General features: G+C 44.2%; 2 protein-coding genes across 2 annotated transcripts; one reads left to right on the forward strand and one right to left on the reverse strand.

Moving 5' to 3' along the window:
• Positions 1 to 210: 210 nt before the first annotated feature.
• cnn1b (calponin 1, basic, smooth muscle, b) lies at positions 211 to 7560 on the forward strand (the record flags this gene model as incomplete). The annotated part of the gene is made up of 7 exons (XM_079233299.1): positions 211 to 294; positions 4533 to 4654; positions 4773 to 4839; positions 5080 to 5217; positions 5677 to 5793; positions 6463 to 6609; positions 7318 to 7560. Exons 1-7 carry the CDS (start codon positions 235 to 237, stop codon positions 7558 to 7560), a joined length of 894 nt encoding a protein of 297 aa, XP_079089425.1. The 5' UTR covers positions 211 to 234.
• Positions 7561 to 10322: 2762 nt separating this feature from the next.
• elof1 (elongation factor 1) lies at positions 10323 to 10975 on the reverse strand (the record flags this gene model as incomplete). The annotated part of the gene is made up of 3 exons (XM_079233677.1): positions 10323 to 10625; positions 10709 to 10779; positions 10860 to 10975. The coding sequence occupies 3 exons, from the start codon at positions 10973 to 10975 to the stop codon at positions 10561 to 10563; spliced, it is 252 nt and encodes an 83-aa protein (XP_079089803.1). The 3' UTR covers positions 10323 to 10560.
• Between the last annotated feature and the right edge of the window lie 1214 nt (positions 10976 to 12189).

Consider the following 12189-nt stretch of genomic DNA (forward strand, 5'->3'; position numbering starts at 1 on the left):
CTGAAGCTTCACGCGCAGGTCCCTTCTAGCAGCACCGCGACGAGCACTTATTCTTTTTTATTTTTTTATTTTTTAGAAAAAAAAACATCCCCAAAAAAACCCCCAAACGGGACTGTTCGGGACCTATTTTTCTTTGGTAGTATTTGTGAGCGTTTCCCCCTCCACCGCCTCGGACCTGCTTCTCCATTTTTAAAGCGCCTCCTCGGCTCCACTGTAAATAAGCGCAGCGGCAGAATGACGACACACTTCAGGAGCGGACCAGCCTTCGGCCTCTCTGCCGAGGTCAAGAGCAAGGTAGGCGCTCGCGAAGAGGACGTTATATTCACGAGGTCAAAGGTCAACGCGGGCTAGCTGTAGCCTGATGACGCACACTGTAGACACTCTCCCTGTGACCCAGTTTTTTTTTAAAAACATTTTGACGTCTTGTTCATAAATTATAACGACTTTAAAGATTAAGTTTTTACGGGGGCTGGGAGGGGGGTTGTGGGTAAATAGCAGTTGGGATATATAAGTCCTTATATGGAGATAGTACCAGATATTGCTGGTTGAAACCTGTGGCGCGTGCTAGTTGTAGTTCAGCAGGTTAGAAAAGACACAAAAACGAGGGGTTGACTTCCTGGTCTGCAACTGTGAAGCGTGAAGGTTTAGTAAGCTGGTTGATGAGATGGAGGTGTCTCCATGTGTATCAATTGTGTGTCAGACAGAGACATGGGGTCATTAATGCACCTCAATGTAAAAATCAATAAATACTGTATTCAAAATGTACAGGAAAATGGAGAAATATAAATATCAAAGTGCACATGTTTGTGTTAAACGACTATCATAATGTTAGATTGTTATCTTCGATGTAAGCATCTTGAAGTCGAGTTGGAGCTCATTTAAACTTTACATACTCTAAAGTCGACTGCCATGTTCAAGTGTATAAATATTGATCCGTAAAGTACAACGTCAAACTGGGTGAAGCTAGTTGATATTAACTGCTATCAAGAGATGAAGGTATCTCTTTGTGTGTGTGTGTGTGTGTGTGTGTGTGTGTGTGTGTGTGTGTGTGTGTGTGTGTGTGTGTGTGTGTGTGTGTGTGTCTGTGTGTGTGAGACAGACGGACGGAGACATGGGGTCAATAATGGAAAAAGCACCACAATGTAAAATAATAATAAATACTGTATTACAAGTGAAGGGCCTGGATTCAAAATGTACAGAAAAATGGAGAAATATGAATATTAAAGTGCACATGTTCGTGTTAAATAATGTTAGATGTTTGTGTATCATAACGTTAGATTGTTATCTTCGATGTAAGCGGCATCTTGAGGTCGCGTTGGAGCTCTTTCAGACTTTACATGCTCTGAAAAATGCCATGTGTTTAAATATCGTGAAGTACAAAGTGTGAAGTACAAAGTGTGAAGTACAAAGTGTGAAGTACAACGTGTGAAGTACAAAGTGTGAAGTACTACAGTGAAGTACAACGTGTGAAGTACTACAGTGAAGTACTACAGTGAAGTACAACGTGTGAAGTACAACGTGTGAAGTACTACAGTGAAGTACTACAGTGAAGTACAACGTGTGAAGTACTACAGTGAAGTACAACGTGTGAAGCGCCAATAGAAATATTCAGTTCAAGTAGAAACACCTCAGATTCGGACTGAATGACTAAATGTGCCTGTAGTTGCATTCCACCACGGTGTGTCGTGCACATCGCAGTATTTCCCAGCATTCCCGGCGTTCGCCGCCGCGAACAGGAAGTGTCAATACAGCCATTGTCGGCATAATGTAGTTCTGTGTTGTGACAGTAGTGACTCTGTGCGGCGGGATGAGTCAGAGCTGCCGACAGTCGGCTCAGGATGAGAAAGGTCAGCGTGCGAGCGTTCCCGACTCCCAGATCATCACCATCATCCTCATCTTCATCCTCATCATCGTCGTTATTGTCCTGGAGGGATGCCGCCACATCCCTGAATAGTGCCGTCTCTCATCGGGGGCTTTAGTCCCACACATTCCTGTCATTACAGCTACTCTCGGTAACAGGCTGAGGTTTATTAGGGGGTTTAAATACATTTATTTTTTCTTGGTTCTGAGTCTTCAGCGTCATGGCGGGGATTATAGGTCCCGGCAGACGTCAGAGGCGCAGCAGAGAGATACTTGACGGGTACGTCGGCGTGATCTAATGGCCTTTTAAGGACCGGCTGAGAGCTCTGCGCTTGGAACTGGAGAACGTGTCCTTTCTCTAAACAGTTTACATCGCAGTCCACTGACAGAACGCAGGTGCACGGGGTGACGGGACGCCGGGCCTGGGGCCGCAAGACGGACCGCCCCCTCCCCCGAGAAGACTCGATGTCAGCGGGGGTCTGTGTCTTTGTTTGTGGCTGTATGTATTCACCCTCGACTCTGAGCTGGACCCCACATAGTACTGTGCAATACTTCAAAAAGGCCCGTGAGATTCGGCATATGCTGTGTGGACCAATACCTAAAGTTATAGTTGCATTCTTTCTCTTACACTTTAAAAATGGCTGCATAATCAACCTCCGCTTGTACAGAGTGAAGCCAAAGAAGTGTCGTTACTTGCATTCTCTCTAATGGCCAACGGGGGGCCGACTCCTCTGGTTGTATAGAAGTCTGGTTGTATAGAAGTCTATGAGAAAATGACTACTTCTCTCGATTTATTCCCTCAGTAAACATTGTAAACATGAGCCTATGGCATGAGTATGCTTTAGGGCGGGGCTACCTTGTGATTGACAGGTCTACCAGGTCCAAATACGGTTGCAAAAAGAAAAAAGACACCAGGGTGGCGACGCCCAATTGGCTGAACTCGAGGTGTTCAAAACCGTCCGACCACAAACCAGTGAGTGGCGTCACGGTGACCACGTCCACTTGTATTATGGGGTGTCTGATTTTTGCCATCTTTCATAGATGTCCCTGTGTAACTGATGTGTTACACGACATTACTGAGGAAGTTCACCCACTTTATGAGTCTTCTCTACTTACTCTTTTTTTTATTTAGCCAACAGAGGAGAAAAGAACCACAATATTATACTTCGCAGCGTTTTTTTTTCTCCCAATACCTCGCTTTAAAGGAGTATAGATGTGTAATTGTTTTAATTTTACAAAGACGCCAAACATCTCAAACATAAAATGTCGTCCACACACAAACTGCTGCACAATAACTTTGAACAAGAGAGATTGTAGAATTATCATTTTTGGACCGTGGCTTTGAATGAATATGGCTTTTTAATTATTATTTTTATGAGCTCAGAAAACCAGCCGCTCTGATTTCATCTCACAACAACGACCTGTTGCTCCTCTCCATCTCCGTATCGGACGGGTTTGTCTGAGCTCGACTCGCTGTAGAAGGGCAGATTGTGGAAAACCAGGGAGAGAGAGAGAGAAATACGAGCCGGGCCGATCGGAGAAGACAGTCGGTCAGAGGGAGGAGTGTGTGTGTGTGTGTGAGTGTGAGTGTGTGTGTGTGTGTGTGTGTGTGGGAGCTGCTGCTCCCAAGTTTGGTGTGATGTCCTGGAAGCGCCATGATCCCTGCTGCTTTGAAATACTTGTTTGTGTTGGCTGCCAATCCCAGACTGTGAAAACCTATCGGCAGAACATTCAGGTGTGTGTGTGTGTGTGTTCGCTGTGGGAGGGTGGGTGGCTCAAGCAGCCTTAAAACCCCATGCCAGAACTCAAAGTATTAGGGGCAACGTGTTTGTGCCAATAAGGAAATACATGGAGAGAAGAGAGAGCAGCCGGCGAGTTTCCCCATGCAGGAATGTCCACGGGGAATTATTTCTCTCTCTCTTATTATACAGTAAGACTTCCATAATGGACACAGATTAGGATCGTTTAGACACAAAATTACAACCTCTGTAGCAAAAATGAACCCCGCTTTCAACCACTTTTCTCACGAGGGGCACGTCTCTTGTGAGAAAAGTGGGTGAAACCGGAGTTCAGTGTGTGTGTGTGTGTGTGTGTGTGTGTGTGTGTGTGTGTGTGTGTGTGTGTGTGTGTGTGTGTGTGTGTGTGCGCGGTGAAGGACCTTGTCTACGTTCTACTGCTGCATCCCCCCTCCAAAGAGTTTCACTGTGGTTCCTCGCCAAGGGTACCAACATACTTTATGTGTATAGTTTTATATGCAGTTAACTAAATGATTTGTTACCAATTATAGTGGACATTAAACAATTAACTGCTACCTGTAGGTAAATACTGACTTTTGTTTTAATAATGGAGCTTTCCTCCTGTTGGTTTCCTGTAAATGGTGATGAATTACTTGGTTCTTTTTCAGGAAACTTTTTCAGGGGAAATTACGTGGAAATTATACCAAGTTTTGTAAAAGAAAGTGCCACCGTTCATATGAAATATGCCACATTTCAATGATATGGAAATGATCTTCCACGGGACGCTTGGTGCCTCCATTAACACTTTGGGTTCTTCCACAAGAGTTTAAAGTGGCGACTTGTGCATCAGTCTTTTATTTTCCATTGCTCACAAAGTTCACTAGAGACGCCACAGGCGAGAAAAGACAATCTGACCTCTGACCTCTGTCCTCTCAGCTGGCAGGGAAGTACGACCACCAGAAGGAAGAGGAGCTGAGGCTGTGGATTCATGATGTGACAGGCAAGCGGGTCGGGGACGGCTTCATGGAGAGCCTGAAGGACGGGGTCCTGTTGTGCGAGTGAGTGAATGGAGACACATTGAATCAACCTTTGTAATAATACTGATTTAATTATTATTATGATTATTTTGCTTCTCAAAAACGAAGACTTCCTTGAACTTTGTGTCTTTCTCTGTAGACTCATTAATGTGCTCCACCCGGGTTCTGTGAGGAGGATCAGCAGCTCCACTCAAAACTGGCACCAGGTAATGCGGCAGCTCTGTGGAGGATTATTTGTGTTATTACTGAAAAAACAAAACAAGCTTTCAAGGCTCGATTGAAGCTCTTTCCAAGCGGTCCCTCGGTGTCCCGTCCCAGAGCCGGCTGTTTGAGGCGGTATCGGACAGACGGCCGGTATCGGTGCCTCTCTGCTCAGGACGTTGCGTCAGAAACCAAAATGGATGCTCTTCTCAACTAGCTCCATTGTCTCTTTCTCTCCTCCCCAGCTGGAAAACATAGGGAATTTTGTCCGCGGCATCACGGAGTACGGCCTGAGGCCAGATGACATCTTCGAGGCCAACGATCTGTTTGAGAATACCAACCACACTCAGGTCCAGAGCACGCTCATCGCCCTGGCTGGATTGGTGAGAACACACACAAACGCACACACACACACACACACACACACACACACGCACACGCACACGCGTTACTGAATGAGAGAATCGGGTGCAATCAACAAACACTAGAGTAACTGGTTTTAATGTATAGTCTACAATAACCACGCGTATTATCAGTGATGCACAGGAGTGTGTCCTGATACACACACACACACACACACACACACACACACTAGCCTACCTGTGTGAGTGCTCTGTGCCGCGTCGACCAGGACTACAATATGACACCGGCTGAGGAATAATTAAAACAATATGGGTACGAAGAATGCACTCTTATTACCTCTCTCTCTCTCTCTCTCTCTCTCTCTCTCTCTCTCTCTCTCTCTCTCTCTCTCTCTCTCTCTCTCTCTCTCTCTCTCTCTCTCTCTCTCTCTCTCTCTCTCTCTCTCTCTCTCTCTCTCTCTCTCTCTCTCTCTCTCTCAGGCCAAGTCCAAAGGTTTCCACTCAAAGTGCGACTTGGGAGTGAAGTACGCCGAGAAGCATCAGCGGCGCTTCACCCCGGAGAAGCTCAAGGAGGGACGCAACGTCATCGGCCTGCAGGTCAGAGCAGCCGAATGCGTCGTCACAGAAACCTCTTTATTCGGTCTTCTCTCATGGGGGCATTTCCCGTCGTACAGACGCTTCCCACAGCGAGCGCTGTGGGCCAAGACCGTGGACCGATCCCCTCACGAGGGTTTAGTTCTGTCCCATTTTCAAATCGCAGAGTGTTTTTTGATGGCTCCTTCACAGACATTTTTTTAGCCCTTTTTATGAACCCTTTTTTTTTTGTAAGTCCGCCTTTTTCTCTCAGACTTTGCCCGAGTGAATTACCCACAATTCCTAGCAAGAGGACGGCATGTGGGTGTTCAGCCTGGAACGTGACACACAACCATTAAGTGTTAAAGATGGTGCAGAAAAACACATGAAAGCAGAGGAATATATTACATTTAATTTAGTTATTGAAGCCGCTTTGACCAAAACAAGTGACGATGACCTCTCAATGACCTCTGGTCTCGTGAGGCAAGGGCCTGCAAGACCTTCAAATCAAGGCAGTAAAAAAATATATATAACAAATACCCACAATTGTGCACAACATGATACGACGATGTCACGGTAACGTGATGCGCTACAGCCAAGTGCACTTTCACACTCGTTAACACTTTTGAAGACTTTTGGGCCTCACGCCGTGTTTTCAGCTCTGTAACTCGCTGTGTTCTGTCGCGTCTACAGATGGGCACCAACAAGCTGGCCAGCCAAAAGGGCATGACCTCATACGGCACACGGCGCCACCTGTATGACTCCAAGATGGCCATGGAAAACCCACTGGACCAATCCACCATCAGCCTACAGATGGGCACCAACAAGGGAGCCAGCCAGGTGAGCCGACGCTGCTGCTTGACAGAAGCCTTTTGTGTTGTTTCTACTTTGTTGTTGTCAACACACGTCGTGGTGTGATTGAGAGTGCAGGCAAAGTATAATTGGCAGGTAAGCAGAGATTAGTCCAAGCAGTTGGTTGACATAGTTGGCGAGCATTAATAAACAAACTGTTGACATAGTTAGCTCAAAAACTGTTGACATAGTTAGCTCAAAGCTTACAAGTATTGAATATATTAAAAACAGTTGTAGTGTGTCGGAAAACAAAAAAAAAGAGATCCCTCTGAGCAACCGGTGACTAAGAATAGAAGAAATCCCCAGTCATTGTACAAGAAACGGGAAGCGTGGCATCACAATGTGTGCAGATTAAGGTTAATTTTTGTATGTGGAATGTAAAATGTAAAAGCAGGTGTGTTGCTTTTAGCAGAGCTCTTCTTCTAACTTCACAATAGCAATGGGAGGTTGGTGTGAGGTCATAGAGGGCAGAGGGCTTCCCAAGATGGTTAGTTGTAGCCCAGTTGCACCATTGTGGTTTAAATCTGCTTTTCTGGACTGGAAAACAAATTCCAAATCCAAGTTCCAAGAGTCCCCGCAGTTATGCAACACTCTGGGGACATTGACTAAATGGAAGTTTTAATCATTTAATTTCTCCTTCTTTTGAGGCCAAAACTATTTAAAATGTAAATAATACATATGTTCTCCTCTCCCCAGGCCGGCATGACGGCCCCGGGCACCAGGAGGCACATCTTCGACAAGAAGCTGGACCTGGAGAACTGCGACAGCACCACCATCTCCCTGCAGATGGGCACCAACAAAGTGGCCTCTCAGCAGGGCATGACCTCCTACGGGCTTCCCCGCCAGGTCTACGACGACAAGTACTGCTCCAGCGCCACCGAGGCCTGCTTCAACAACGGGAGCGAGGCGGAGTTCGACGGCTACCAGTACTCTGACTAAGAACCACGGCCTCCATCATCCACCCCCAACCCGCCTCCTCTCCTCTTTGCTTAACTTCAGACAACCAATCACAGCTGTCTTTGTGACGAGCAAAAACCAACCAGACTGTTATTTAACGCCGACCGACGTCGTCCCGCGTCTCTTTCTAAACGTGCTTTTACTCTTCGGAAGTCCTTGTTTGTCTTTCTGTGAGTAAAAGTTAAAAAAAAAAGAAAATAGTGTTGCACTGACCTCGCGTCAAAGATTTCATGCGGCGGCCGACCTCTGTATCTCGTTGCTCTGATGGACTTTGTTACCGCGTATACAAAATACAAAACAAGCAACACTCTGATTTAATGACCTTTGCTATTTATAGAATTGTTTTGCTACAGTCTTTTATACTTTCTGTGTAATTAGAGTTTTTTTTTCTTTTTTAAACTGTTGACACCGCCTTGCCTCACCTCCCCGCCCTTCCAATCACGTTTGAGCACTGACGAAGCAGAATTTTCCAGTTTTCCCTGAAGGGGACAACAAGTGGCCGCCGTGTTGGTGCTATTGAACCTTTTTGACCCGTCCAGGAAACCCAGAGTCCACGTCCACATGGGGGCGCCGTGGGCTCTGGGGATTACCGCGCCTGTGGACCGGGGGTTCCACAGACTGAGCCGAGGGGCCGTCGAGCCGTAGGACCCCGCAGTGTCGTGCGGACATCGCTTTGTTTTTGTGAGCACCCGCGCTGTCATGTTCACCAGCTTGCCAAACGACCCACCGCGGCCTTCTTTTTTTTACAAGTTTTTGTGTGCATGTGCACATCTTTAGGGAAGCATTGGGGGAGGGGGAAAGATCAAATGTAGGTGTCGTGGTAAATAGTTTGAAGTTAAGGTAAACGTAGTCACCTGTAGTCTTTGTCCTGTTGTTTCTTTGAGAAGCAGCGGTGGGATTTAGCAAAGTACTTTTGCCAAGTACACATTTGATGTACTTTGCTTGACTCTTTTCTGTTTGATGCCACTCGGATGATTATTTTGTACTTTTTTACTCCACTGCACTTCTTTGTCAGAGTAACTTTACAAAATACAATTTTAAAAATGAGGTTATAATATATCAAATTGTGTTATACTCACAGGGGCCATTTTTCTGCACTGAGTATTGTTAAAGTACTTTTGCCTGAGTAACATTTCTAGTGCTGTACCGAACAGTTCGATGCTTCACTCCTAATGCTGACATTCAAATTTCAAATCAATTTTTATATTCATTTTGTTTTAAATCCGGTATCTCTGCACAGCTGCAGCTTATGCACTGATATTATTTGTCGTGGTGGCTTTTTAGGATTGTTTCCAACGCCTGTGGTCCAATAATTTCCTGTCACTCCAGAGTCAAAATGTATTGGAGGGCGGGGAGAAAATGGATGTCATTCTTTACAAAATTCACCATCTAAATATTATTCTTGTTAATTCATGTGTTGCCGTTTAGCTTGTCCCCCTTGCTGCACACAGAGGGCGGCCCACGGCGATGACGTCATAGATATGGCCAACATTCGACAACCTCCAATAGAAGATGCAAATGTTTTTTAAAAAAACATTCGGTGCAGCCCTAAACATTTCAAACGCAGGACTGGTAACGGGGGTATTTTTAACATTTATGGTATGGCATACTCGAGTAAAGTATCTGAGTACTTCGTCCACCACTACCAGGAACCATCAATATCAAATATACTCTGTTGCCATAGTTCCTGGTAATTGCTAAGTGAATCATGCCAAGATGAGATTTAGAAATGTTCTGCGTCATACTGTCGACCCACCGAATGCTTTGAATGTAACGCTCCTGGAGGTTGGCTGGGATTAATTTTCAACGCCATTAGTAATGTGCATTCATAAAGCTTCAGAGGAGTCTTGGACTTCTTTATGAACTCTTCAGATGTACTGGCTTCCAATTGCTGTCAGAATTAGATGTTAAACAATGTGTTCATGTGCTGAACGAGCCAGTAGATTGGAGCTCTGGACTTGTTAGCCGTGATTGAGGACATGTAGCGGTGTGCCATCTAGTGGGGGAAAGCTCATGTACACTCTGTATTTTCAACCCATCCAACATCTAAACATTCCCTTTCTTATTCAATGAAATGTAGTTTTTAGTTCCCTGTGATATCCAGAATGTCAACAATGTTGAGTGAAATGTAAAGCAACATTTCACTTTAACGCGTTTGCTTTGTTTCAACATTGTTTAAAATAACATCTTTGCTAACCTCTTGACCTTCTGTTTTTATTTCTATATGCGTTCACTAAACATGACTTTGTGCAATAAAAAAAAACACTTGAAAAAATATGGTTCTGATTTAATTTCTCATTACCTAAAAATACACAGTAGATGTGAAATACGTAGTGAAATTACATGATTGTGATAAAAAAAAAAAGGTAAAATACAAATCTAGTGCTACAAATATATATTGGTCCAACAAACAAAAGTTTCGACAGTTCAAGCTAAAAAAAATGAAACCAACAAAATGTTTCAGTGCATTAGAGATAGGGTTGAAAACTAAACAAAAGTAACAAATACTTGTCTTCATTATCTAATTAAAACGACCTAAAGACGACAATCATATTGTATTCATCAACACACACGAAGAGTAACGACAGGACATGATGCGTTTTACGTTTCGGTCAGTTGCGAGACATCTTAGATGGAAGCGGATAAAAAAACATCATGATCTAATCATTTAAAAAAATAAAAAAAACAGACTATCATAAGCTAACCACTGACATATGAAACCTTTACACTGAGAACTGACGTAGACAAAACAACATGGCAGCTCCCTGGCCCAGCCAGAGGAACGAGTCGTGCTCAGCAAAACTAAACTGAAGCACAGTTATAAACAAAACTATAGGAGTATGACGCTCCGCTCCTATAGTTTTGTGAAGAGTTTTGCTCCACTGTGTGAGCTGAACAGGGCTGAATGTAATGGACCAATCACAAGGGAGGAATGTAAGGGAGTGAGGTTAGAGAGAGGGCGAGAGTCACAGGAAAACATGACTATTGATTGGCTGCTTCACAGGCATCGATCCAGTCGCTGTAAACATCCACTGCCTCAGACAGATCTGATGGGAACCGGGTTAAGGAGCGTTGCAGAATGACTTTATACATAATGTGATGTCACAGAACAGCTGGTCAAAGAGGATACAGGTAATCGGAGTCTGGAACTCCTCCAGGCAAACACTGCACGATATAATTCCTGTGTTGCGGGTCCGTTCCCTGGAAAACAGTTAGTTAGTTATGTGGTTCGTGGTGCATTTCTCTATTTCTCTTTGTGCAGTTTAGTGTTGTTTGCTTACATTTTGACATCGCAGGATTTCTCGTGGTTACAAAACGGGCATGTGAACTGGACGTCCAGGTTGCCAGTCATCTTTTTCTTTGGTGGTGGCTTTCTCTTTGACTTCCTGCGCCCCATTTCTAATGTTGTGTAGCTGCAAGAAAATAAACACACAAAAACTACATTTGGACATTATTTTTTTTCCATTGCTTTGCATCTATACTTCTAAACAATACAACTGCACACTGTTATAAGTTACCACCAACACAAGCAAACATTATCATACTAGTTCATAAATATAAATAAATATATATATATATATATATATATATATATATATATATATATATATATATATATATAATAATTCACACCCTATTGTTAACCAGCAATGGCTGCTCACCTGGCTCAAAAGCAGTTAACGTAAAAAATAATAATAATCACTGGACCCAAACTAAAAGTCCTTTGAAACACATTTCACCTTTTCCTCGTGGATAATTACTCTGCCTCCAATATATATAAAAATATGTAGTCGAATCTGAATTATATTTAATTACAGCCACATTATCAGGTGTTTGCAGCCGAACAAATCGATTTACGGCAAACGGAATCAGAAAAACACACAGTAGAGCGCCAATGAGCTGCTGCTACACGCTAGCAAGCTAACTCGCTAACTGAAGCTACTTTGAGGCTAAAGACCGGAAGAGATTACACATATAGCTTTTGATAAACGACTTTGAAGGCAACGCGTCAAAGTGAAGCCCATGGTTCGTGCGTTGCGCGCTGTATTGTTTCGCATTTCATTAACGGAGTGGACTGCCTGTCTTACCGAGAGGGATGTCAGCGGCGGAGGATGCTCTGTGTGTTCGACTTCATCCGGGTACTGCGCCTCTCTGGGTCCCTCAGCCGGTTGGCTGGTCGGGAATTTGACCGGTTTGTGATTGGCTGAGAAGTGGAGGCTGACGGCGTCGTGTGGCCAATAGCGGAGCTCGCCTTCTGAATTAGCTCCCGCCTCTGGTGATGGCGCCAACGTGACGTCCTTCAAATCATAAACACTTATGCCGTGTTCACACCGGAGGCAGCTTTCCTATTGGTCATTTTAATGTGAGGCTTTAACAACTATTATTAGTACATGTGACTTCATAGTACACATTCTGCACATGCATTTTCATACCACACTAATTACTGAACCAGGGCTCTCAAGTGTCAAGTGCCGAATCCCCTGCCAATCAATAAAAAGAAATAAAAAGAAAAGTTCGGAACTAACAGGAAGTACTTTTTTCTGTGACTTCCTGCGTATACACAGCTGACAGCTGACAACTGTCCGACTTGATTGTAGTTTATTGTCAACG

This window comes from Taurulus bubalis, assembly GCF_910589615.1.
Source record: "Taurulus bubalis genome assembly, chromosome: 17".
NCBI classification, from domain to species: domain Eukaryota; kingdom Metazoa; phylum Chordata; class Actinopteri; order Perciformes; family Cottidae; genus Taurulus; species Taurulus bubalis.